Source organism: Aricia agestis, chromosome 9 (genome assembly GCF_905147365.1).
Source record: "Aricia agestis chromosome 9, ilAriAges1.1, whole genome shotgun sequence".
In the NCBI taxonomy this organism is placed as follows: domain Eukaryota; kingdom Metazoa; phylum Arthropoda; class Insecta; order Lepidoptera; family Lycaenidae; genus Aricia; species Aricia agestis.
The window spans coordinates 7,360,468-7,382,175 of record NC_056414.1 but is presented as its reverse complement, the minus strand read 5'-3'; the positions used below and the strand labels follow the sequence as shown (position 1 = coordinate 7,382,175).

General features: G+C 35.0%; 1 protein-coding gene across 5 annotated transcripts in view; it reads left to right on the top strand.

Moving 5' to 3' along the window:
* LOC121730319 (nucleoprotein TPR) overlaps positions 1–21,708 on the top strand; it is a 28,552-nt gene that overhangs the window by 2,504 nt on the left and 4,340 nt on the right. The window contains exons 2-37 of one of the 5 annotated variants that reach the window (XM_042119316.1): positions 3,582–3,629; positions 4,435–4,544; positions 4,766–4,909; positions 6,051–6,157; positions 8,670–8,739; positions 8,779–8,918; positions 9,020–9,175; positions 9,251–9,505; positions 9,652–9,815; positions 9,916–10,069; positions 10,185–10,364; positions 10,521–10,649; positions 11,832–11,922; positions 12,318–12,445; positions 12,622–12,804; positions 12,883–13,007; positions 13,087–13,234; positions 13,361–13,603; positions 13,676–13,829; positions 13,923–14,246; positions 14,325–14,485; positions 14,569–14,694; positions 14,862–15,086; positions 15,292–15,609; positions 15,683–15,854; positions 15,943–16,069; positions 16,146–16,260; positions 16,510–16,668; positions 16,956–17,177; positions 17,657–17,776; positions 18,125–18,289; positions 18,963–19,118; positions 19,510–19,608; positions 20,110–20,262; positions 20,880–21,017; positions 21,489–21,637. In XM_042119316.1, coding sequence (XP_041975250.1) covers positions 3,582–3,629; positions 4,435–4,544; positions 4,766–4,909; positions 6,051–6,157; positions 8,670–8,739; positions 8,779–8,918; positions 9,020–9,175; positions 9,251–9,505; positions 9,652–9,815; positions 9,916–10,069; positions 10,185–10,364; positions 10,521–10,649; positions 11,832–11,922; positions 12,318–12,445; positions 12,622–12,804; positions 12,883–13,007; positions 13,087–13,234; positions 13,361–13,603; positions 13,676–13,829; positions 13,923–14,246; positions 14,325–14,485; positions 14,569–14,694; positions 14,862–15,086; positions 15,292–15,609; positions 15,683–15,854; positions 15,943–16,069; positions 16,146–16,260; positions 16,510–16,668; positions 16,956–17,177; positions 17,657–17,776; positions 18,125–18,289; positions 18,963–19,118; positions 19,510–19,608; positions 20,110–20,262; positions 20,880–21,017; positions 21,489–21,637 — 5,658 coding nt within the window. Of the gene's footprint in view, positions 1–3,581; positions 3,630–4,434; positions 4,545–4,765; positions 4,910–6,050; positions 6,158–8,669; positions 8,919–9,019; positions 9,176–9,250; positions 9,506–9,651; positions 9,816–9,915; positions 10,070–10,184; positions 10,365–10,520; positions 10,650–11,831; positions 11,923–12,317; positions 12,446–12,621; positions 12,805–12,882; positions 13,008–13,086; positions 13,235–13,360; positions 13,604–13,675; positions 13,830–13,922; positions 14,247–14,324; positions 14,486–14,568; positions 14,695–14,861; positions 15,087–15,291; positions 15,610–15,682; positions 15,855–15,942; positions 16,070–16,145; positions 16,261–16,509; positions 16,669–16,955; positions 17,178–17,656; positions 17,777–18,124; positions 18,290–18,962; positions 19,119–19,509; positions 19,609–20,109; positions 20,263–20,879; positions 21,018–21,488; positions 21,638–21,708 lie in introns of all 5 variants that reach the window. The other 4 variants (XM_042119315.1, XM_042119317.1, XM_042119318.1 and 1 more) reach the window with 4 other exon arrangements.

Here is a 21,708-nt window from a genome sequence, read left to right as displayed (position 1 = left end):
GAGTGAGGAAATAATAATTAATTGTTGGGTTGGGTGATACGAGTCAATAGATACGACTAAAAATATATTTAGATTATTATTGTTTCTGCAAACTTATTAAAATAATAATTAATAATAAAATAACATAAAATATTTAAAACAGCTGAATTCTACGATTCGCCATATTCTTAAAAATGCGAAGAACTTCGTTCAGATCAACTTTTTTTGTTCTTTTTTTTTCAAAGGCCAGAAATACCATACCAGCCATTCTTTCGTGACCCATTGACAGTCTTTGAGGCCTATTAATTGCAGTTAAAGTTGAAAACGTGGACTCGCACACTGCAGTACTACATCTTTTTTTTTCATTAAGATTATAATTAAATGGACGCATCGCTTCATGTAATCGTGATTCAAATGCCATCTATACACAGAACAAAGAATTATTATCGACGACTTCTGTGGCCCAATGGTTGGGCGTGTGGCAGCTTAATCCGGGGGACGCGGGTTCGAATCCTGCCAACGGAACAAAAAGTTTTTAAAGGTATAATAAAAATCTTAACTACATTATGTATAGTTTATATAAGAATAAAGTATATTTCTGTTGTCTAATACCTGTAATGCAAGTCCTTTAGGTCTTCCTTTTTAGGTTCCGTACCCAAAGGGTAAAAACGGGACCCTATTACTGAGACTTCGATGTCTGTCCGTCTGTCTGTCTGTTTCCAGGCTGTAACTCAAGAACGGTAATAGTTGGAGAAAAGAAATTTTCACAGATTATGTATTTCTGTTGCCGCTATAACAACAAATACTAAAAACAAAATAAATTAAATATTTAAGGAGGGCTCCCATACAACAAACGTGATTTTTCTAACATTTTTTGCTTAACTATCAATGATGACAGCAGGTAGGCACTTGAAATTTTCACAAAGGCCTTAATAATATATGTAATTTAATAAATAATAATAAAAAAATTAAGGGTTAGGTAGGTAGGTAGGTCCCATACTATTTTTGCTCTATAACGGTACGTGCGCGGTACTCGTATAACCCTTCGTGCGCGGGTCCGACTCGCACTTGGCCGATTATTGGTATTTTTAAGGTAGGGCATTGTGATTTTAAGGTAGGGCATTGCCCCACTATGCCCCCCCCTAGCTACGGCCCTGGATCTACCTTTTTCTTGATGTAGCTAGTTAGCTAAGTAAGTTTTTTACTGACAATCAAAAAAGTAACATCTAAAGAATGGTTGTTCGTGGTGTTTTGTTTTACTAAAGACTTTTTTCGATAATAAAATATGCGTAAACATTCTAACGCTCGTTATTAAAAATGGCATAATAATTAAACTGTAGTAGCAATATAACGTCTCTTTATTGGTCATTAGCTGATTATAAAAGTGAAGTAGAGCAACGATTATCACTACCTACACGTTTTAGTGTTATGAGTTTATGAGTAAACAGACAACAAAGAGATGACGTTCCTGCGTGTATCAAACTATAAAAAGTGTATCATGGCAGCATTCCAAATATCTAAACAATTTCGCGTAATGTTTGCAGCGTGCCGGCAAACATGAATTGACGCAAAACGCCTTCAGTTGGATTTCGCATGTTCGTATGATAAATAACCAACATTTTATAGGCAAACAGAACAACATCCTTGCATACATAGCATTAAATATAGACTAGAATTATTATCCAAGATTCTTGAAACTAGCAAAAGTTATTTTAGGTCTTACTTACCCAGGGCCGTAGCTAGGGGGGGGCATAGTGGGGCAATGCCCTACCTTAAAATCACAATGCCCTACCTTAAAAATACCAATAATCGGCCAAGTGCGAGTCGGACCCGCGCACGAAGGGTTATACCGCGCACGTACCGTTATAGAGCAAAAATAGTATGGGACCTACCTACCTACCTAACCCTTAATTTTTTTTTAACTTTTATTATTATTTATTAAATTACATATATTATTAAGGCCTTTGTGAAAATTTCAAGTGCCTACCTGTTGTCATCATTGATAGTTAAGCAAAAAATGTTAGAAAAATCACGTTTGTTGTATGGGAGCTGAGTTGTTGAGATGTTTTTAGTATTTGTTGTTATAGCGGCAACAGAAATACATAATCTGTGAAAATTTCATTTCTCTAGCTATTACCGTTCTTGAGTTACAGCCTGGAAACAGACGGACAGACGGACAGACATCGAAGTCTCAGTAATAGGGTCCCGTTTTTACCCTTTGGGTACGGAACCCTAAAAAGGAAGATCTAAAGGACTTGCATTACAGGTATTAGACAACAGAAATATACTTTATTCCTATATAAACTATACATTATATAGTTAAGATTTTTTTTATTATACCTTTAAAAACTTTTTGTTCCGTTGGCAGGATTCGAACCCGCGTCCCCCGGATTAAGCTGCCACACGCCCAACCATTGGGCCACAGAAGTCGTCGATAATAATTCCTTGTTCTGTGTATAGATGGCATTTGAATCACGATTACATGAAGCGATGCGTCCATTTAATTATAATCAATGAAAAAAAAAGATGTAGTACTGCAGTGTGCGAGTCCACGTTTTCAACTTTAACTGCAATTAATAGGCCTCAAAGACTGTCAATGGGTCACGAAAGAATGGCTGGTATGGTATTTCTGGCCTTTGAAAAAAAAAGAACAAAAAAGTTGATCTGAACGAAGTTCTTCGCATTTTTAATAATATGGCGAATCGTAGAATTCAGCTGTTTTAAATATTTTATGTTATTTTATTATTAATTATTATTTTAATAAGTTTGCAGAAACAATAATAATCTAAATATATTTTTAGTCGTATCTATTGACTCGTATCACCCAGACCCAACCCAACAATTAATTATTATTTCCTCACTCTCACTCACACGTGGATCGCTACATCCAGAAGTTTAACCATATTGTTCGCTTGTTCTTCGTAATTGAGGATTTAATAATATGTAGTTCTTAGATATAGTGCTCATGCTTTGTCACAGAATTTTTTTAAGTATCTAAGAATAACTATTGAATGAATTGAATACATCATTGACCTAGAGATAAATCAAAACAACAAATACTAAAAACAAAATAAAATCAATATTTAAGGATTCGTGTTTTTTGGCCTTTCTTGCTGCATATTGATATTAATGGCAACAGTAGGCACTGGACATTTTTGCGAAATCACTTAATTAATTAATAATACAATTAAAATAACATTTATATTTAAAGGGGGCTCAATTACAAAAAACACAATTTTGGCCTATTTTTTATCTATAACGGTACGAAACCCTTCCTGCACGAATCCGACTCGCACTTGACCGATTTTTTTTGCTTCCGCCCTACCTGTAACCGACGCTGCCCTACCTCAAATTTGACTCTAGCTACAGCCCTGTACTTACCTAATGTCACTGCGGAGTTTAAGATAATTCTTGACTTAGAAATTTGCTAACTATCTTCTTCAGAAAATATTATGTTGATGGTTTGGTAATAATATAATAGTATAAAGAGGATAGATAGCCTTGCTTTTGGATTAAATAAAAATATTTTAATTATAGTCATAGTCATACTTATTATAATATGAGATACTACAGTGTCATTAGAAATTTTTTGTGATCGCCAGAACCTCATATCACACACCTGTCGTCGAAACTCCGCCTAAACCACAAGTGTAAGGAAGTGTGAAATTGAGCTTTTTTTGTTTCACATAGTTATCTATTAACGCCTTAAGTAACATCTATATTTACTTCTATTATTTGAAAATTTGACTGTGGCATCTGAATTGACTCTAGTTGAAATTCCCTGTCTTTTGTTGCGCACTGTTTTAACTTTTGATCATAATAGCTATAAGTACATTAATTAGTATAGTATTTTCATTTACTGCGATTTATATTTCACAGACTGAAGTAGTTGTGGACTTTGTTCTCTGTTTTAGATCAGCACTGTTTGGTAGGATTATAGAAAAAAATTAAGTCAGTATTGTACTATTGCTGTTACTTTGTTATTATGGGTACGCTTACTGTTTTTAGAACACCGATTAGCTGTTTAAATTGATTTCGCTTGTTTCACGTTATGAGTCATGGTGCACTGTTCTTTTTACTCATGCAATTGATGTATCAGTTTTCAATATTTAGTCATCGGAGCTTTTTAGTTAAAGCTCCCTAGCAATAGCGTTAAACTTAAATAGCTGATAGTCAGCGCCTAGCGGACTTAAACTTTAAAGTTAAATGAAATTGATCTTAAGTTCCATTTAACTTACTTCTATAGCTAGTTAGTAGGTAATCATTACATTCAGTTGAGTAGTTTGTAAATCGCTAGGCTGTTTGTTTATTGTATCAACTTATTTTTATTTTTTTTATATTTACAAATGATTATCATAGGTGTATGTGACAGTCACCTCTGTTGCCTCACAAAAGATCGATACTGGTCATTAACGGACAAGATATGAATATTGCTAATAAACTATTTTGTCACAGGAATCGTGATGAAGATAATGGCACAGTCGGGGATAAGGTAGGGCGCAGTTGGGCTTCCAGTTCCAATCTTAGCACGATAGATCCGTCTAAAAAGGATGTCTTCTCCACAGGTAAGTTTTTGCCAGATTATATTGAGGTAAAACAATTATAACTACTCACAGGATGGGCAAATAAGTAGGCAACATTGGATGTAACGTCTCATGAAGACTGAGTCAAAATTTTAACATAGAAGGTCCTACTCCATTTGTCTGACTTTTTCTGCTTAGTAACAAAAAAGTAGTTAACGCTTGTATGAGGTATATAAATGTATGTACCAGAGATATACTTTTAGGTTTGAGTAATACAAAAACTGCGTGGACGTCGACGCCCGATATAGCGGACGATTCCACAAATGAAATAACAGTAAGCCTTAAGCTACCTAAGAGAAGAAGTACCGGGCCACTGCCATCGTTGGATACGGGGCAAAACAGTACAGGTACTCAATGTGGTGTAGAAGTACATAACATAGTCACTGACTTTAAAACTAATCATAATATTATTCAAAGTACAATAGTAACAAAGAATGGGCAGTTGTAGAGAAGCAATAAAATAAGTATTTTCAGAAAAATAATTCTCAGACAAAGGAAGAGTAAGAATTGGACCAAAATTTTGACCTTTGAGTACACCTGCGAACATTTCTTATCAAAATAATTTATTATAGTGATATTTTTAAATGTAACAATATAAAGTATATAAATCAATCAAATGCAATAGTCGTAAAATGAAGCAATAAAAATCCAATACTCGTCTTTCATAAGAGTCTCTTGACTGGCTGAAAGGAATTTGGTACCAGGTAAGTAGAGCCGAGAAGTCTATAAATTCGGCTCTAAATTCTGATCTTAAATTTAAATGGCAGTCGTCTAGACTCCATACAGTATCCTAATAAATGCTACGTTTAAATTATTGTAATTGTATTTATCGTAATAGATTAGATGTGTGATAGCACTAGAAGAATCAATATTTTTAAAGACCACTCATGTTGCCAATTGCCATCCAAGACATTAATTGGATCATGCATCATTGTAAAACGAAAACAAATCAGTACTTAAAGATTTTATAGAAGTGTGTGATGATTTTAGCAACAATGGATACAACTATTAATTTACTAATTAACTTCATAAAAAGTACGAATTTATTAAATGTGATGAATTTAAATTCAAATGTTTTTTCATTTATTTTTTACATTATCATCTCTTCCATCTCGGGGATATAAATACTAATAATTATTATTATTATTATGTACTAACAGATTAATGGTACTGATAAAATTCAATACATTTCATTTACTTTTTCTAGATATATCTTTAAGGATTCTGACACTGTGAACTCTAGGAAAAGTATCAGAGAATTAGCAAACCTAATAAGATCTTAATAGCAAATTAACTAGGTATAATATTGGTTTCCCCGAATTTAACTTGGGGACTTTTAAGGGAACAGATGAAAACGAGTACCTAGTCTCAGGTCTGGTGGTGGCTTTGGTGAAGATGAAGGCAGAAGGAGGAATCCATTCATCCTAAAAAGGAGGTGGTTCTATGTTCGGCTGTGGTTTTTTTTAACTTTTTTTTTATTGATAACAGGAGCATCAGAGACAGTGACGTTACGACGGCAGTCTCCCTCGCCTCCATCTACCACAGCTTCTATCGTCATCACCAAAAATGACTCTCTCGCCGAAAGAGTAAGAAAGGTAAGGTTTTTTTTATTTTGTTTCTAGACCCTAATGGAGGATTTACAGATGATAGATAGATAGATAGATAAATTGTTTATTTGCTTAGAATGCAGGTACAATAATAAGATAGTACAGTATTTTTCAGAGCCTTATACATTCTGCCTTACGGCATGCAAAATTTTATCATCAATTGTCAAATTATTTAAGGTATTAAACCAGGGCCGTAGCTAGGGGGGGGCATAGTGGGGCAATGCCCTACCTTAAAATCACAATGCCCTACCTTAAAAATACCAATAATCGGCCAAGTGCGAGTCGGACTCGCGCACGAAGGGTTATACCGCGCACGTACCGTTATAGAGCAAAAATAGTATGGGAAATTAAGTTAAAAAAAAAATTAAGGGTTAGGTAGGTAGGTAGGCTACCTACCTAACCCTTAATTTTTTTTTTAACTTTTATTATTATTTATTAAATTACATATATTATTAAGGCCTTTGTGAAAATTTCAAGTGCCTACCTGTTGTCATCATTGATAGTTAAGCAAAAAATGTTAGAAAAATCACGTTTGTTGTATGGGAGCCCTCCTTAAATATTTAATTTATTTTGTTTTTAGTATTTGTTGTTATAGCGGCAACAGAAATACATAATCTGTGAAAATTTCATTTCTCTAGCTATTACCGTTCTTGAGTTACAGCCTGGAAACAGACGGACAGACGGACAGACATCGAAGTCTCAGTAATAGGGTCCCGTTTTTACCCTTTGGGTACGGGACCCTAAAAAGGAAGATCTAAAGGACTTGCATTACAGGTATTAGACAACTGAAATATACTTTATTCTTATATAAACTATACATTATATAGTTAAGATTTTTATTATACCTTTAAAAACTTTTTGTTCCGTTAGCAGGATTCGGACCCGCGTCCCCCGGATTAAGCTGCCACACGCCCAACCATTGGGCCACAGAGGTCGTCGATAATAATTCTTTGTTCTGTGTATATATGGCATTTGAATCACGATTACATGAAGCGATGCGTCCATTTAATTATATTCTTAATGAAAAAAAAAGATGTAGTACTGCAGTGTGCGAGTCCACGTTTTCAACTTTAACTGCAATTAATAGGCCTCAAAGACTGTCAATGGGTCACGACTCACGAAAGAATGGCTGGTATGGTATTTCTGGCCTTTGAAAAAAAAAAGAACAAAAAAAGTTGATCTGAACGAAGTTCTTCGCATTTTTAATAATATGGCGAATCGTAGAATTCAGCTGTTTTAAATATTTTATGTTATTTTATTATTAATTATTATTTTAATAAGTTTGCAGAAACAATAATAATCTAAATATATTTTTAGTCGTATCTATTGACTCGTATCACCCAACCCAACAATTAATTATTATTTCCTCACTCTCACTCACACGTGGATCGCTACATCCAGAAGTTTAACCATAATGTTCGCTTGTTCTTCGTAATTGAGGATTTAATAATATGTAGTTCTTAGATATAGTGCTCATGCTTTGTCATAGAATTTTTTTAAGTATCTAAGAATAACTATTGAATGAATTGAATACATCATTGACCTAGAGATAAATCAAAACAACAAATACTAAAAACAAAATAAAATCAATATTTAAGGATTCGTGTTTTTTGGCCTTTTTTGCTGCATATTGATATTAATGGCAACAGAGGGCACTGGACATTTTTGCGAAATCACTTAATTAATTAATAATACAATTAAAATAACATTTATATTTAAAGGGGGCTCAATTACAAAAAACAAAATTTTGGCCTATTTTTTATCTATAACGGTACGAAACCCTTCGTGCACGAATCCGACTCGCACTTGACCGATTTTTTTTGCTTCCGCCCTACCTGTAACCGACGCTGCCCTACCTCAAATTTGACTCTAGCTACAGCCCTGTATTAAACATATTATTACTTATTATATAAATATCTCTTCATTAGCATACGTAATTAAATAAATTACGGGAATTTATTTAATTACGTATGCAGCTGTAATCCAAGTTTTTGTATGTTTTACATTTTATACCTCGACTATTTAAAATCCGTCTACATTGTCTACAAGACAACATTAATTAGATAACAATTTTTGAAATGAGTACGGAATTCAGAGTAAAAATGTTAAGCTCTTTAAGTGGGTCAGCCTGAAGGAACCGTACGTATATCTTTCAATTCAACGCAACGTTGCGATGCCCAAAATAACCTAAAGGTCGCCATTACAGTTGGCTGGGCCGGTGCGTTAGACATTATAATTAATTAAGGAAATGTTCTATTATTTATTTAAAGCTTTCACAGAATGAATATTACTATTTTCGTTCTGATATAATTTTATGGTACCATAGCAGAGATGCATTTATTACATTGTTTAAAGGAAAAAATATAGTTTCAAGAATGTATGTTTCATAGCAGGGAATAGGGATGCATTTCTTTAAACAAAGACATACATTTTATGTCTTTGTTTAGAGAAAAAAAATATTGTTTCAAGTATTGAAGTGCCTAATATTTATGCTTTTCAGATGCAATTAATAAAGGCACAAAATAGTTTTGAAAAGGAATCCAGTGTCGATAAGGAAAGAGAACGAAGAAGTACTTCACGAAGTAAAGACGAGGATAAACTCAGACGAAGTTCTTCGAGAGGCATCGATGATGAAAAGTTAAGTAAGACACCGGAAGAAAAGCCAAAAGTGAAAGAGAAATTAAAAGATGAAAAGGGTAGCAAAAAAGATGAACGAATTCCAAAAGAAGATGTCACTTTCTTAATACAGGTAAAAAATACGATCGCTATTAATTGATAGTTACATACTTTACCAACCAATCATTACTGGAATATAATTTTGTGTATAAAATAAAACGGTTAATATTTTAGGTTAAAAATAATCGAAGTTCCTCGTATACAAAACCTCCAATACGTGGTGGTCCGAGTCGAGACGAGAAGGAAGCATCAGACGACGAAGCGAGCACCACAGGGACTACAACAGATACCGACACTACCCTGGTTGATCAGAACCTCAAAGAATACCAGGTATATCATAAAATATTTAGTAAATTGCAGAGACTTGTATGAACAAAGTCTTTAAATACTTTATGATATTTTCAGGAACAAATCGAGAGCTTAAAACAAGAACTAGATATTATGAAGAAGCGATGTGAACGGGTAGAAAAAGAAAAGAGTGATATTCTTCTGCGAAGGTTGGCTAATATAGACACGACTTCTAAATATAGTACCGGGCGGTCCTCGGAAGTTCTTAAACTGCAACAAAAAGTTAATGAACTGACATCGCAAAACGAAGACCTAAAAGACGAGAAAAAACATTTATCGCTCAAAATCAAAGAAATGGAAGCTGAAGTTGAGGTACGACAATCTTAATAATAATTTGTTTTAATTATATTGTTTAAAATGGATTTTAAACGTGCATAATTTTTTAGCCATTACATATTTATTTTGTAAAACAGTCTAATATTTTTGGGGTACTTTTTTGAAATAGCATTTATTTTCAGTCACGACCATCAGCTGAATCTCAAACTCGTCAAATTGAACAACTAAGAGCAAAACTATTAGCAGCTGAAACATTATGTGAAGAGCTGATGGATGAAAATGAGGATATGAAGAAAGAGCTTCGTGACCTGGAAGAAGAAATAGAGGAAATGCAAGATAACTTTAGGTTTGTGATCAATTGATCATAAATGAAAAAAATATTGCCTTTCCTTTGCCATGTTTACATTGGAGTATTTTTAGGGGTCTAAACTGTTTCTTCTTTACAGAGAAGATCAAGCTGATGAATATTCATCATTGAGAAGAGAATTAGAACAGACTATTAAGAATTGTCGTGTTTTGTCGTTTAAACTCAAAAAGACTGAGCGTAGAGCCGACCAGCTAGAACAGGAAAAGGCCGATCAAGAGAAAAAACTTTTAGAGGTATGATTTAAGTTACATTGTATTTTTATTGCCACCATTTTTATAAATATTGTGCTTACGTTAAATGAGCATTTTACTTTTAATTATTTTAACTTCTATGTTCTAACTGTTTCAGATTGTCGGCGGAGCGGAGGGTCTTCAACGTGAAAATCGGATAAAGGAATTAGAGAAAGAAGTGTCACGTACTAACGAAGTGGCCCAGAGGCTACAGCGTGAACTAGCGGAGGCTAACTCTAAGCTAGCTTCTGCCACGGGTGCTCCAAATGCCAAAAAACCTACAGAAACAGCTAACAATGTAAGTTTGATTTATTACAAAACTAATGCTATTATCATTAGTACTAAAATGTCTCAAGTTTTTTAAAATACAGTAAAACAGATAATAATGGAAATAAAAATTAAAAACAGCCACCTGATTGATATGCAGTAGATTAATCAAATTTTTATTTTTCAGAAGGTATCACGAGCATCGTTGACTCGGGGTGGTAGTCAAGAGGACCCGGCACAACTGTTACGCGATCTACAAGATTCATTAGAACGCGAAGCGGATCTAAGAGAACAACTACGGAATGCTGAAGAAGAGGTAATTAACTATTTGAGATTATTTAATAATCGAACTAACTTAATATACAGAATGTAATCCAACGTCTTTATCTACGAGTTCATTGCTTATCATTGATGGTTTGTTAGTCTGAGTGCTACTTATTTCATTTTATTGGTAAATTATTGCATGTAATAAATTAGAACCTATTGGCATACGTCCAATCCCGAAGTCAATAAACGTAACGAGAATACTTTTATCTAAAAATAATTCAACGAGAATAAATACGTTCATAATGAGTACTATTTCAAGTATGATAATTTTGAGCTGCCTTAAATATATTACTTTTTAAACAGGCTTATCGGTACCGACAACGCTGTGGTGGCAAAAGGAATCCTTCGAACAATAACCTGTCGGCACCTCAACATCATCTCTCATCCTACCCTACTGCCAATGAATTTGAAAGAAAAACTTTGCAAAAATTGATAGCTAAGCAATTAGATTTAGAAAAGCAATTATCATCTTTTAGCATCACTAGTTTGCAGATAGGTGTTAATGAGATATCGCAATCGCCGCAAGATCATATTTGTTTCTATTCCGAAGGGTGTCAAACTGATACCGTTTTGTGTCACGATGTTAGTACTGACACGCGAAAAATAACATTAGATTCTTGTATACAAGCTCTAAATGAAACGTTAGAAATGTACACGCAAACAGAAACAGCTTTTAGAAAAAATAAAAATATACAAACTGAAAAATATGGTAATAGTTGCTATTCACAAACTGAAAAGTCTAAAACAAGAAATGCTTGTATACAAACTGCACAAAATCTCATCAGTAGGAATGTTGAAACAGATTTTTCTGTAGATAAAACAATTGCATTAACATGGGAAGACAAAAAACATGACGACAGCGGTCTCTCTGAAAACGAAATTTGTTTAGAAAATGGAAAAGCTACGGATGATAAGATGGACAACCACAAAGAATGTCGACAAAAGTCGGATAGTCCTCCTTTATCTTCAGACAGTAAAAATCAGCAAACTAATAAGTTACAATTTCCATTTGCATTATTCAATCCATTGGCAGTAAGGTTGCCTTTTGTAGGTACTTTCTTGCATAATCATAATAGCATAGTGACTTGTTCGTTTATAACATTATTCTAAGATATTTCGTCCTAACAAACAAGCACCAATAAGATTGTATTAAAGGAACTAATATTTTCAGGCAAATAACTTACGTAAAACTGCATCAAGAGTCGAGGACGATAATGAGTCGTTACTACTTCAGCTGAAGAAAATGGCTACCAAGGCCAGAAGTACGTCCACTTGTTATTGAGAATACTCCGTTTGTGTAACTGCAGACCCGTATCGATTCAAACCTGCATCACATTGTGTAACATATTCCATTTCCATTATTCCATGCATAGTCGGTCAGTACCTGAATTCCTTAAAGCCTGAAACTATTGACTTTGTTACTAACCTATTTAGACTAGGCATACAAAGTCTTCATTAGAAGAAAGAACTGTCCTGGCGTTTTACGGTAGCCATTTTCTACAGTTAAAAATGTGTAAATACATTAGTTTATGAATTTCCACGCGCTTTTTATTTTCCTTAACATTATAACCATAACATTGTCTTAGCTTTGTTTTACTAAATATTTTGGTATTGCCACAAGTGAAAAAATATATACTAATTTATTTTGTTTCGTTAGGCAGAAAATTGTCACCAACTCCGCCTACCAACAGGCTGGCAATTGAAGCTCCAAATGAGAAGGACGAAGGAATTTCCGATGAAGAAGACCCAGCAGAACTGCGAATATTATTGGAACTTAATGAGCAAGTAATGCAAAATAGAAATTTGTTATGACCACACACTATCATGAGATTATAATATTTGATTGCACAAAATAGAACAATTCGATTTCACAATGAAAAAATCCTAAAACATTACAAATAACACTGGTTACGACTTAATACAGGTTATGTTCTTATTTCATAATTTTATTACTTTTACAGGAAGCTACGGTCTTGAGGAAAAAAGTAGAAGATTTAGAACAAGATAGAGATTCCTTGAGGAAACAAGTCAAAGAACTTACTGATAAAATTTCAAATGCTACTACTAAAACTACTAGTGCTCCTACTGCAACATTCCGTCGAAATGTAACCAAAACTAACAATTTAGCTGAGGAAAAAGTTAAGGTATTGCTATTACGTACAATGAGTTCTTTATAAAATGTATGTACGAATTTTGTTTACTTTCATTATGATTATTTTTAGGTCTTGGAGGATGAGATTGCTGAGCTAAGGAAAAAATTAATAGAAAAGGAAAGAGATTGTGAAAGGCTACATGCAGAACTTAGTTTGGCACAGAAAAAACCGAAAGCATCACTTATAAAGAGCAAGTAAGTAATTTGTAACTTACATCCAATAAGATAATAATGATTACTAAGATAAACCTCTACAACTTCATTTTCCTTTAAGGTCTTTAGATGCATCAAATGATACACAAAACGTAGACTTGAAACGGCAACTTCAAGTAATAGAACAAGAAGCTAGTGTCCTTAGAGCAAAAACACAAACTCTGGAAGCGGATAATGAAAAACTACAAGCAGAAAATAAAAAATTACAGGTAGCAAAATATGTTCTAGTCCAACTCAAATTTTGGGAAACTTTTATTTACCGAAATACATAGTAGATAAATCAAAAGTTGGTTAGTCCTTAAAGTATTTGATCTTAACCCAAGTTTTTGTTGCAGCTTCTTAAAAATGTTAAAACTCTGAAAACAGACAAATCTCAAGAATTATCTGCCAATAAAATAACAAAATTAGAGACCGAACTCAAAGAAGCTCTGGACAAAATCAAAACATTAGAAAATAGTAGAGACAGGGAAGACAAAACTGAGAAGAAAGTTAGGTTTGGTGCTGATGCTAAAAAAGAAACCGATGCGCTCAAATTAAAACAAGATGAATTAGATAAGCTTAAAATTAATTTCGATAAGGTATGATATAAAACATAAAATTTACAAAATCAAAACCATAGTCAGCAATTGATAAAAACGTTATATTTTTAGCTGGAGAAAGAAAAAGTTAAATTGCAGACAACGCTAAAAGAGTTAAAAGAAGACGCAATCAAGTCATTTAAACCAAGAAAACAGAAAATCGTAACAGACATAACTACAAAATTGCAAATGAAGAAGATGATTGATGACTTAGAAAGTGAAATTGGTAAGTTCTAAATTTTCTTTTATTTAAAATCATTGTTGATTTTCGATAATTTTAACAAAAAAAAATATTACCAATTGCGTTCTTTATTTTTAGGGGAATTGTACGTAATCATGAAAAATGCTCAAGGAGACAACAATGTTAAGAATTCGAAAATTGCGAATGATAAGGAATTGGAAAATCTTAAAGTAAAATTATCCAAAGCAGAAACTGATTTCACTAATGAAAAGAATAAGTTACAAAATGAAATCGGTAAACTTAAAGTCATTAATGCAAAGTTGGAAGCAGATAAAACATCAATATCTAATAAATACAAAACCCTAGAAGACGAAAGTAATAAAAGCATTCTCGAATGTAAAACTTTAAAAGATGAAAATAAGAGCCTGGAAACGCAAATTACTAAATTAAATACCGAAATTAGTAAGTTTTTTTGACATTTCTTAGTATAAAATGTAATTTCAGTATATTTTGTTGTAATCAGGAATGAAAATGTTTTAGAAAAATTCTCCACTCAACAAACTGCAGTGTCAGATTGCATGAAGAAGGTCGAAGACTTGAAAAAAGAAATGGATGCTAAGGACAAGGAAATAGACAAACTGAAAAAACTGGTCGAAAACGTAAATAAGTTAGAGCAAGATAAGAGCAAACTTCTTAAAGAGGTATGGAAATAGAAAAATCTAAATAGATGAAATCTTTACTGTTTAGTTACAAAAGTAAAAGATAACATCATGATATATTTCAGGTAGGAGACAAAACAAAGAAGATAAATGATTTGGAGAAAAAACTTAAGGAAGCTGAAGATAAATGCAAGCGCACAGAAAAACAACTGAGTCTTCGTAAAGACCGAGTGTCTAAGCTTGAAAAAGAGGTACATTTGATTGCAATTAATTCATTTATAAGCTTTTATATAACTCATGTTTGAAGTTCTTTCATCTTTTTATCTTGATCTAACTGTAAGATTGTATAATGTATATGTATAGCAGCATATAATTATTAATTATATTTAAATTTAAACAAATGTTTAATTAATACTAGCTTTCGGAAGAAAAACAGCAAGCTGCAAACTTGGCTAACACAAATAGGAGACTATCTATAGACTTATCTAACGAGAAAGATGAAATACAAACATCTTTGAGTATATCTGAAAGCAAGGTCGCAACACTTGAAGCCAATATTCACCTAATGGAGGCAGACTATAATAATAAGATCACAACTTTGGAGTCAACTATCGCTGCAAAAGATACTCATATAAAGCAGCTGGTATTATGAATTACAAAGTATACAATAGTGACTAATTTAGCAATTCCCACTAATAATATTTGCGCTGTAATAGAAACATTCAACCTGCCAATGAACCTCTTGTTATAATTAATTACAAAACCCCTGTGTGCCAACCTCGCCTAGAAATTGCCCCTGCAGACTCATATACTTACCTATGAAAATTAATCATCACTTAAATTTTCAGGAAGATGCTCTTAGAGAGACATCAAATCAAAAGTACGATGAAGCTATTTCATCCGTAGAGATTGCTCAGCTAAAAGATAAATGTGAGGCCGCATCTAAAGAACTCAAAAAAAAAGAAGATGAACTTTCATCTCTAAAAACAAAACTAAGCAAAACTGAAGAGAGTTTGATCAATTTGCAAAAAGAATATGCTGACGTTAAATCTGTTTCGAGCAAGTTGGAAAGTGAGAAGAAAGATTTAGAAACTAAAATACAAGCTGAAAAGAAAGATGCTACGTATTGGGAAAGCAAGGCGTCAGATCTGGATACAGATTTGCAGGTAAATATAAACAAAATATAAATTTAAATCGGTATTTATAGATGTTGTATTATCATTAATTGTTATTGTTCAGGCTGAAAGGAAAAAAGTTGATCGTATGCGAATCAGCCACGACAAAGACATCAAAAACAAGGAAGCAGAGCTAGCGACCCTCAAAGGCAAACTTAAAGTACTGGAACAAACATCGGGAGCAGGAGCAAAGAGAATAGCTGAACTCAAACAAGACCACGAAGAGAAAGTCAAAAGTACTTACAAAATCTCTATTTAATAATATCAATAACAAAGTAGACATTATTACTTTACATCATTTTGTAAATAAATATTTATTTTCAGAGCTAGAACATTCTCTGGCTGTTGAAAAAGCTGAGTATGAAGAACTAACAGGAAAATACGAGCTTTTAGAAGAAGAGCATGTAGTTACAAAGGCGAGACTAACCGTTGAGAAAGAGAAGGCACAAGCGTAAGCTCTTTATAAATATTTTTATGTAGTTCTTGGTTTTATAACATGTATTTTATCTGATCTTTCTTTCTTTTAGTGACCTGCTGCATATACAACAAGAACTAAATACTACATTAGCAGAAATGAAGAGCCTCCAAAACAATTACGAGAATCAGTCGTCAGGATGGAATAAAGAGAAATCTGAATTACAGGTAAACGATCTAAGGAATTTGCATGAGCCTGCTGTATAAAACCTTTTTTACACGGGGAAATGTTATCCGCATTACCGTCGGATTGGGGATTGGCCGGGGCATATCGGACACCCCAGGCGTTGGGTCTACTCACTAAAAGGCCTTTCACCGTGGTGCTCCACTCCCGCTTAAGGCAATGTTGCGGGTATGGCAATACCCACCGCAAGCTACTCTATCGAGCCTACTAATGTAAATATCAAATTATTTTAGGAACAAATTAGCAGTCTACAGGAGCGTTTGTGCGGTGGTGGTTGGGAAGTAGAGAGGTCGCGAATGTCAGCGAAGATGGAACAGACAGAAAAGGAACTGCGAGACGCAACAGATGAATTGGATGTTTTACGAGACACGCACCAATACACTAAGAAAGAGGTGAGTTTAGGTGTGTTTATTCAAGAAGTGGTTTGACTGTTACACCCAGATAATATAAATTGTTGCTTAAATTTAATGAATAAAGTTATTGAATGAAGACTTTTATGTAAAAATCTATATTAAATAAAGGTTAACTAATCATTAAGTCTCTCCGGATGCAACTTAATATAATAATATGCATCTTCATCTCGTCTTAATAAGTAATAAAGGTTTAAACGATTGCATCAGTTATAATATGGAAGTTAACGGATTAAAAATAATCAATACTCATATTATTCTCCTTTTAGCTGGAAGAGGCTCGCAGAAAACTAGACGATTATGAAAAGGTTACAAAAATACATAGAACTTTGACCGCCGACAACGAAGAACTAGAACGAGAACTTTCGTCACTAAACAAACGTCTAGAACAATCTGAAAAGGCAAGGAAGACTGAAATCGCAGATATCAAATCTCGCTACGAAGGACAAATGGATACAATGAGGGAAGAACTGAAATCATTACACAATCAGGTAAAAATAAAAAAATGAACATTTTTATTATGATAATAAAAACACAATATCCACCCCAGTAATAAAAAATAAGTAAGATGTAAGACTGTAGGTGACAAAGAGATAGTAGATACGCTGAACAAGTAGCTTGACAGGCAAGGGACACAAACAATTTTATAACGTCTTCTAATGCAGAATTTTATCAGTGGGAATAAATATATAATAAACGAGCTTTTGCCCGCGGCTTCGCTCGCGTTAAGTAGTATTATTATATTATACAAACTTTCATCACCTATGTTAACCCCTTGGAGGTGGAATTGATCAAAATCCTTTCTCAGCGGATGCCTATGTCATAATATCTACATGCATGCCAAATTTCAGCCCGATCGGTTCAGTGGTTTGGGTTGTGCGTTGATAGATCACCATGTCAATATATATCTAAGATAGATTAAATATTAATGCACAACAATTATTATACTAACATTAATTTACTGCGTCAGGTATCGAGATTCAGACGGGAGCGAGACAATTACAAACAGATGATGGAGGAAGCGCAGAAATCAGCTAAAGATGAGAGGGGCGGCAAAAAACCACGGCCTTCTATATCAAGCACTGACGAGGTATGATAAGAACTTAATTAAACTATTAAAAAAATGTGAATCGTTAAATATCTAAAAGAAACATAATATAAGAAACACCGATCACTATTGTAAAACTAGAGTTATATGAAATTACTTAATAATTCATATAATTGTAAATTCTGTTGGAGTCTTTAACGTAAATATGAAAAAAATAACATTGTAATTGTATTGTAATTGAAAACAATAATAATATTGTAATTAAAAGTTGTAAGAAGAAGAAGAATACCTTAACCACATGAATTTATAACAAATTACAAAATTAACAATGGTTAATTTTGTAATTTATTTTATAAATTCAGTTTTAAACATACGTCTCTTTACATTTAGGACGAGTACCGCAACAAGGTAGCCGTGCTGGAACAACAGCTAGCTTGCCTCGAGGACGAACTGTGCGAGTCGCGACTGCTGGCGTCCAAGCTCAACACGGAGCTCGTCAGCGAACGATCCGCGGCTGAAGTGCGACTGTCCGAGATGCAGTCCAGGTTGAACGAGGTAATAATAATTGTTAAACCTTTCGAAAGAGTCAAGGTTGCTTGTTATTAGGACTTCGTAAAGTTTGAAGTTTTGCAAGAATCGCGGGACTCTTGATGTTCCCGTAGCTGGTAAGGTAAATGCTGTTGAAGTATCGCCGAGTTTTAGTAAGATGCGTCCACTTACCACCACCGCGGTGGAAATCCCCAATCTTCGGCGGAAAAAAGGAATTCGAAAGTGAAAAAGGAGAAGTTTCGCATCAAAGATAAAATCATAATATCTTATTCTTAAATCAAGTCGCATTTGCGGCATACGCAAAGCTATTTGTTATGACATGATTTGCCACCTATACAGTGTGTAACAAAAATAAGTGATAATACTTTAGGGTGTGTACGTGTTCCATGTAGAGAAATTCACTGTGAAAGTAGCAGCTCTGACAGACGAAAAATGTTTTCACTTTTGTATGGGCAAGGGCCCGAGCGTCACGAGTTTCCCCATACAAAAGAGAAAAAAAAATTTGGTCTTTCAGCGCTGCTACTTGAACTCTCTACAAGGAACACGTACATAGTTAGTTACACACCCTATTAAGTATTATCACTTGTTTTTGTTACACCCTGTATAAAATATAGTTTAGACTGTAGACTATAGATTGTATAGCGTTTTACCAAATCTTATACATAAACTATTCTCGCAGTACGAGGAGGATCGTCTCCTGAATTCCGGTCGGTCGCGCGTGACGGGCATGGCGACGCGCATGGAACTGGCCTGGCACAAGGAGCGCGACGAGCTGCAGCGCCTCGTGCAGGAGACCTCCACGCTGGCCCGGGACCTGCGCCAGACGCTGTTCGAGGTACCATGGAAGAAAAATTCATAGGCAGTTTGCGGACCTACGTCAATTGGTTGGATTATGTCAATTCAATGTAAGTCGTGATCTGTCGGCTGGGCCGGGCTGGGTTTGACATAACTCGACCAAATTACGTAGGTCCGCCATCTGCCTATAAATAAACCTCTCTGATAGTACATGCACATATGCAGGGCCGGTCTTTTCATATTATAGGATGAACTGACCAGCCGCTCAAGGCGCTAACTACCAGAGGATGCTTCAAGTAAGCAAAAGGGCGCCATAATTCGATCTCGGTCCGTCCATGCCTCGGGCGGACGCAATATACCAATTAACCAGCAATCAATACTCTTAACTAATAATTTAATGACTTGTTATATAAAAAGTATATTAAATTTAGGTCGAGCGTGAGAGAGAAAAGGAACGTCTGGACATGAAGAGACGCATCGACCAGCTCAAGAGAACCACTGAAGAAGAGACTGAGGATGCTAAGAAAAAGGTACGTAAAATCAACAACTATGATATCTAATTTTAATGATCAATGATTCATCGGCTACCACATAACAATTGAAAATCTATTGTGTCTGCGATGCCCACGATGGATGTGTTAACATAAGTACTTATAATATGTTGTTTTGTTAAAAGTAAGATACTTTTAACGGTCAAGTTTAACGCACGTAACGTAAAATTAGTTCACCGACGCTGTGAACGGCAAATGAGCGAGATGCAAGATCCCGCATTACTGTTTGTCATGTGACTTGTGAGGCATAAGATCTGCTAACCGCTTTTTTGCAGTTTGCAAAAAAAGCGTAAGACAGAAAAGATATACACCCTGTATAATAAAACAAAGTGATAATACTTTAGGGTGTGTACTGTGTATGCGTCTCTTATATGACAATGAAATTAACAGCGTTTAAAAAAACATTCGGGTAAGTGTTTAAACTTGGTTCAAAATTACTGTAATGAGGAGAAAGCGATATACATCTGTCTCTGTCATCAGGTGACGGAGCTACAGTGCGACCTGCTGGAGTTGCGCGACGCGCACGCCAAGTTGCGTACCGCGAACGAGAAGTTGCGGCGCGACAAGGAGCGACACGACCGCGACCGCGACCAACACAGGCTGCTGGTGTCATCGCTCAAGCGGTCGCAACAGGTTATATGAATTTGTATTATCAAGTATTATATAAAGCGGCAGTTAAGATGGATGGATATTAGCATTTTATTTTCGATGTCGTACAAAGGATATATTATATTTTGTAATTATTTTTTTTTATGAAATAAGGGGGGCAAACGAGCAAACGGGTCACCTGATGGAAAGCAACTTCCGTCGCCCATGGACACTCGCAGCATCAGAAGAGCTGTATGTGCGTTGCCGGCCTTTTAAGAGGGAATAGGGTAGTAGGGGAGGGTAGGGAAGGGAAGGGAATAGGGTAGGGGATTGGGCCTCCGGTAAACTCGGCGAAACACAGCGCAAGCGCTGTTTCACGCCGGTTTTCTGTGAGAACGTGGTATTTATCCGGTCGAGCCGGCCCATTCATGCCGAAGCATGGCTCTTCCACGTATAAATAAACTTTTAAATATTTCCATAGAATGAGGGTGTACTGCTAAACTGTCGATGTATGCGTGTGTGTTGTTAGAAGTTATTGTTCAGTGACTTGTACCTAAACCTTGTACGATTCATCCGATGTCGCTATTTAGACTTGCAGACATATTGTGTCTTTTAAAATACGGGTGAAATAATTTACTTAATTTGTTTCAACATTATTTCAGGACGATGATAACGTAATAACACAGCTACTGGAAACTATAGATGAGATGATGGCCCAGACACCGGAGCTGTTCCCCAAGGACGAGCCCAAACCGCCGGAGAAGCGGCTCATGACACCCACACCGCCCAGACGAAATAGGGTAAGATTTAGGACCTTACTTTTTGGGGAAACGATAAAACCCACCAAAGAAGATTTAGGGTGCCTCTTTCAGAGGGGCTATTTTACAATCACGTAATAAGTTTTAAATTGAAGTCCCCCAGCTGAGGGTCACGTGCGTAGGTTGAAAAACAATGCCTTAGATAAAGGTTATCTTTCAACAATTTGCCCTTAGTGCATTATTGATTTTATGTAACATTTCAGTTTAATTTTCAAACGTTTTTAAATAAGCCTTTGACATAAATAAAGATTAAAGTGTAGTAATAAAATACCATCTACAGTCTGTGAAAAAAGAGTAGACGCTTAACTAAATTTTCTAAGTATCGAACGATGGTTTTTTCGCCTCATATTTTCACTGACAACGTTTTTACACTTCAAATATTATCATTCTGTCAGATTTTATATTTGGTTTGATAAAGTAATTCAATATTTTATGTAATTTAAAATTCTACAGTCATCTGCGTCTCGTTCGCGGTCTACGACGCCGGAGGGCGGGGCTGGGGGAGGGGCGGTGGCGGGCGCGCGGCTGCGGCGCCTGGCGGATGAGCTGCGGGCCTCGCGCATCGGCGAGCGACAACGACGTCATGCTGCCAGCGCTCGCAGGTTTTTACACTACGATTTTAATTTTGTTCTAATCTTACGCTACTACACTGTAGTAGTAGTACACTGACGCT